The following is a 6,091-nucleotide window of genomic DNA, read 5'->3' on the forward strand; positions in this document are numbered from 1 at the left end:
ATCCGCAATTCGGTTGAGGATTGCCTATAGCCCTTGCATAGTCAACTGACTCTCCTGGTGAAAAGCTTCCATTCTTTCCAAAAGATAACGAATTCCTGGATCACCGTCCATAGGATTTTGGTTCATACCTTTGTTGTTTACCATCGGCCCAAGGGGAAACCTGGCTCTGATACCAATTGACGCAAGGATGAACGTGATGAGGATAACTACTCTGAATCCACGGAGCTTCTCTGGACTCCTCACAGAGACTTCTCGAATCCACGAGGAAAGAAAGCAGAAAATAGAAATAAATTCTAATAAATTCGAAATTGGTTAATTGATCCATAAATACGAGTTATTAGAATTTATAAGAAGCATCTTCAACTAGAACAATGTCTCTAAGCTTAAAGACAATGTTTGAGCAGCTTGCATTGGAAGTTGAGACAAAACGATGAAAGCAAAGAGAAAACGATTCTCCTTTGGTTTCTTGTGTATTTGAGACAACCCTAAAGGGTTGAATATATAGAGCTTTACAGACGTCTATACAAGGTAAATGTTAAAAACAGAATCATTTATCTATAAAAATTATGGAAATTTGCTATACATCATCTATCTATAGAAATTAGCTATACAAGGCATGTGGCCTGTCTAACAAAGCCCAGTACCTCAGAAGCATTGGATCAAGAGAAAGAAGAAGTGTTCCCAGATCTACCAAATGAAGTTACCCAAGCAAGGTGGTGTTTGTAGGCTTGTTGCACTGTTACAAAGTCTGGATTTCAGAAAAGCTCAATAAGTCAAACATCTATGGTTGTTAGAAAATTCAATAAGAAAAAAAGATAAGGCTGATTTCAAGAAATTTTCAGAGGAGACAGGAACAATACAAATTTTATGGATTTTTCTGGTTTTTTTCTTTCTCTACTGATTGAACATTCAGGAATAATGATCCGATCACAAGTTGTTTGCATTATTCATGTGAATTTTTAGTTCAAGCTCATGAATTTTTCAAAAAAGAGAATTTCAAATGTTTGAACTCGCCCCATTTTGTAGCCATGCAAATGACATGTCTGATTTTTCAGTGAACTGCATGATCGATCAAGACCTATTCCAAGATTTTGCAGGGGAGAAAGCTCCCAATTAAGGGAGACTTTAGAAGATGATATGGAAACGGGCCGATTGATAAGCAAGAACCAGATAATCGAAGCAGAAGCAGAGGAGGGTACACTAAAAGCCAGAAAGGTAGAGCCTAAGAAACGGATGTCAACTGATCATAGGATACCTTTGGAGATGCCAGAATCAAAATGGTTGATTCAGGTGTGTGAATTTTCAATTCGTATTAACCATTAAGATTCATACCCGTGTCATAAATCTTTCTAATCCCTATTCACATGAATCTGCATTTCTATTTGTATCGACCATTCGGATTCATGTTAAACGAATATTTCATTTTCATGTCTTTGAGACGAAACTGCTCATACAACAGTTGTGTATCTCCTACTGGGAACCAATGTGGTTTCAATCATCAACTAATGTTATAGTTTTATTTTATCACAAACTGCATTTGGATTATATTCTTTTCAATCTTCTGAAATTTGCTTGAAATTTGAAGAAATGCGGCACATCTACACTGCCATGTTTCCGTGTGACATATTAATGCATAATCCAAGCTATCCATAATGTGAATCCCACTCTATAGATGCTCTGGCTAAAAAATTGTGCCAAGTCACTTATTTATGTGGACCACAATTGTTAGAAATAAATGGACTGCTTAATCTTGTTCTTTTCTTCTCTTTTTGGCCATCCACATTTTTATTTTTATTTATTATTATAATCATTTAAAAAAAAAAAATTTGGGACAGGTAAGCTTGGCTTGAACCTGTGACCTCGATGTTGAAATCCACTGTTTCTCAATCTATGATCCTCGTGATGAAAAGTCTGGCCTGATTTTTGGACCACATCTAAAAAGTAGAAGCCTTGTGGCAGATTCGATATTGATCCAATGTGTCACAATGGCACATGTGGAATCTAGATGAGCTTCCTTATATGCTTGTGTGGGATCAACAAGCCTTGTTCTGTTTTGTTGTATATTTCTTTGTGGGGCTCGAATCACTCTTTTGCTTTGCATCTCCTGATGGGCCTTCTCATATCATCAAATTCTATTTTTTCACTGCATTCCTTTGGGAATTTCATCGTCCGATGTGGATTTTCTATATCTCAGTGGGTTTGCTAACTGGTGTGCCTAGAAGTAGATAACCATTATATTGCAACTAATTGTACTTCTGATTGCAATTTCAGCCTAACGCAACTTACAAAGACGAGATAGATTGGCTCAACGGCAACAGTGAAGATGACAGTGTGGTTCATGGCGGATTCATCTGTTCGTCTATTCCCTCTGAATACAAGCACAAGGTCAATGCCTGTTCACACCCCAAGTGCAGGGTTGTGATGTAGTAATAAACTCGGTAAGACCGAGGTCGAATCCACAAGGACTGAAACCTGTACGTTATCTGAAAATAACCAGATCTAGAACTAGACTAAGATGCGATCTAAATCAAATAGAATTTAAGGAATAATTATGGAATAATTATCTAAAACTTAAGGAATTCAGAGGAAGAAAATTAGGGATTCAGAGGATCCACTTGTAGAGATCAGAGAGATCTTATGCCTGCTTCAAAAATCATGAAAATTAAACTGAAATTCTTCTGATATAATTTTAAAGAGATGAAAGGTATATGAATTAGAATAGATTCCATCACCAAACCATGCCCAGGAGACAAAGTCAACAACAGAATTAAATTAATTACCAACCAATCAGATGATTATGAAGGTTAGGAAGGGTACCGACATCCGACCATGCCCAGGAGACGATGGCGAACAACAGGGCTTCCTGACGTCATAATCAAAATAAGGAAAAAGAAATACTCAAAGCCATTGCAGACCCATTGTAATTTCAGTCACAACAGACCATTAAAGACTAAGAAAAACATTCCTTTAATAATCAACTAAAATCAACATCAGTTCAGTCTAAATAAAAGGCACATGCAAAAAGGTCCCCCATCACACTGCAAGCTTCACCTCTTAGCCCTAGCTAAGAGGTTCAGCCGAACATGGATGGGCTGGATCTCTTAAAAACAAAATAAACAAATTAAAATAAAAATAAAAGGAAAAAGGAAAAAAAACAAAACTCTCTTCACGCGTCAAAGGATGTCTCCAAATTTCCCTCTAAAAAGCTCTCCTCCTCCTTTCACTTTTTCTTTCTTTTATAAGCTAAAAGGACGTGGGCCGGGAGAGAGCCGAAGCTCCTTACGCACGTTGCTGGAGTTGGAGCCGTCCTCTCTTCGCAGTTCGAATCGTAACAGGAATGGATTTCTTACGGTGTTTTTCTGGTGGGGCCCATTCTCGGTTTCAGACAGGAGATCCACTCCGTTCACCAGATTCTCCTCGAAATTTCGACCGGAGATGGTCGGTTCTAGTCGTCCGTTGATGCGGCCCACTGAGATAATCAGGCTGCAACGGCAGTTAAACGGTCTTCTTGCGATCACTATAACAATCATGTGAATGTACATGGCCGCCAAATATCAGCATGACTTCGATTGATTTTGGAATTCCTACAATATGAACCGGTCGGATCTTCCTCTTGGCCAGCCATGGTGGCCCACCTGGGTCGACAGATCCAGCCGCAAAACAGAGCTTACGCAGCTCTGTTCGCGCTGGTGGGATGGTGAGGCCCATTATTGATGTCATCGGAGAAATCCACCACGTCCATTACGTTCTACTCGAAAAACCGGTTGGAAAAGACTAGTTTTGGACGTCCTCTGATGTGGTCCACTGGATTTCTTATTGCACCGCTCGTCCTACTTTTGAAAGGCAGGGAACCCATTCTCGCTGTCTTTTGCAATTCTGTCCTTTAGGCTATGATAAGAGGAAGCGTGGTCTTCTGATGGACGGTCTAGATCAGACCTTTGGAGCATGTTGGTGGCCCACAAGATCGGACCGCGATCTCTGTTTCATAACAGAAACCAGAACTTCGTTTTTGAAGAGGAGACGTCCAGATGACGGTTTGCCATGCAAGTCTTAGTGCAAAAAGTGTACTATGTACACTGTATAATGATTATGAAAAATCCACACCATCCATCTTGTTGTCCATTTCATTTGAGCCGTAGGGGCCGAAGTTAAAGAGTATCTGGACAGCGGGTGGGCCCCAAATCAGGGTTTTATGGACTGATCTGTTAGTTCAGCCACTTTCACGAGGATCCAATGGGTGAAATTTGACGTGTACGGTTAGTTTTTGGTCCTCGAGCTACGTATAAAGTTTCGAGCTAAACGGATAGTGGGAACCCTATGATCTTGCATTCTGGACCAATTTTCGGGCCACTTGAGCTTCAGTTTCCCGATTTCCGCGGATCCCCGGCGTGTAGTTCCGTCGATCTTGGTTCCCTGAAGTCCGTCCCTTGCCTTTGTGCATTCTGAACGTTAAATCCGTGCTTTTAGCATCCCGATCCAGTCTCAGCTCGCAATTCCACCTTGCAACACAAACATGATTAAAATGGGTCATTCAATGGTACCATGTTCATAAATCCAGGCAATAACTGGGTCTGATATGTAATATTTGACCCTCAACACAACCCCCAACCAGCATTTTGCTAGTCCCGAGCAAAATATGCGAAAAGTAAGTTGAGAATTACAGAACAATTTCTATAAAAAATGAATTCGAGTGATTTTTGCAGAATAATCCAGATATGAGAATGCTCAGATTCATGAATGTTGGGTATTACTTTCTCCTAGACTCAGGCGCACGGTAAACTTCATAATCAAGTTCAAAGTATTATTCCAGGAATTAGAACAATTCTGAACAATGAGTATCATGAGTGTATAATGAAATCTCGGCTTATTTCTATGATAACATTGATAATCAAAACAGCATTTAGGACACTCAAAACCTAAACCAAAATTTGCCTTACAATTCTTCTTTTTTATTCTTCCCACTTTTGATTTTTTTCATCGAGGGAGAGGAGAATCGAATCCGCACCTATAGGGAGCAAACCTATGGTGAAGATTATTCGCCTAACCTTTTCCAAAGGTGTCTCTTTTTTTTTTTCTTTTTTTCTTCTTTTTTTTTTCAATTAATCATGACGGGCAAATTTTTCAAGCTGGTTCCTTACATGCTCAGTGATTACCAAGTTAACCCTTTAATATCAAACTGAAATCTTAATGTGAAAGCGAGATGTGACATGTGAAATCATAACTCAATCAATGTTTAAAACTTCTAATTATAGATTAACACTTCAAACTTAACTGTGAAATCTAATATAATAGATGACTGAATCTAAGAGTTATAAATTACCAACTTCACTTATCTTGTAATTCTAAATTCAAGATGGCCATCAAAATCGCTTCGAATTCATACGAAATTCTAGAAAAATTTAAAAATTTTCATAATTTTTGCTCAAGACCAAGAAAACGCTGATTAGGAGACCTCATCTCCCACCCCCAACCTAAAATCTACATTGTCCTCAATGTAAAAGAAATAAGAATGCAATGCACATGGGACAAAATAAGTAAATGAGAAGTGATGGGAAGATAATACCTGAAAGAATCAAGAGGCTTTCCATAGATATTTACGAAAAAGGGGGTCAGTATAAGAGAGAAACCAACAAAAGTAAAGACAAAATCCTACCTATACCACTTTCGCAGGTGCTCTCGATTGCATTTAACATATGCAACAAGCCTTTAAACCCCTAGGTTGCCCCTAGTGGACGAGTTGTAGTCTCGTGAGGGTTTGCAGTAATGTTACCCACAAACATTGGACTAACTAATGATATAAACGAAATGAAATGAAGAGCTGGGTTGCCTCCCAGGAGCGCTAAGTTTACTGTCTTCAGCCAGACAAATAAAGCACTACCCTAGTCCTAAGAAAGCAAGGAAAAACTAGTGAATTAAGCTGCAAGGTTCCTCTTTCGGCCAGTTTCTTGATAAGTTTCTCAGTAAGTTCCTCAACAGGATCATCCAAAAGCCCTTTTTGCAATAGGCTTGGACGCTCTGGAGTATGACTTTCCAGAGAAACTTATGTGCCTCATAAGAAATTTTCCATTGAATTGCTTAAGGTATCCAGAGT

General features: G+C 39.0%; 1 protein-coding gene across 1 annotated transcript; it reads left to right on the plus strand.

Moving 5' to 3' along the window:
- Nucleotides 1-639: 639 nt before the first annotated feature.
- Nucleotides 640-4,054, plus strand: LOC131244449 (uncharacterized). The gene is made up of 4 exons (XM_058244047.1): nucleotides 640-713; nucleotides 1,056-1,290; nucleotides 2,272-2,395; nucleotides 3,888-4,054. Exons 2-4 carry the CDS (start codon nucleotides 1,138-1,140, stop codon nucleotides 4,052-4,054), a joined length of 444 nt encoding a protein of 147 aa, XP_058100030.1. The 5' UTR covers nucleotides 640-713; nucleotides 1,056-1,137.
- Nucleotides 4,055-6,091: the final 2,037 nt, after the last annotated feature.

This window comes from Magnolia sinica, chromosome 1, assembly GCF_029962835.1.
Source record: "Magnolia sinica isolate HGM2019 chromosome 1, MsV1, whole genome shotgun sequence".
Taxonomy (NCBI): Eukaryota; Viridiplantae; Streptophyta; class Magnoliopsida; order Magnoliales; family Magnoliaceae; genus Magnolia; species Magnolia sinica.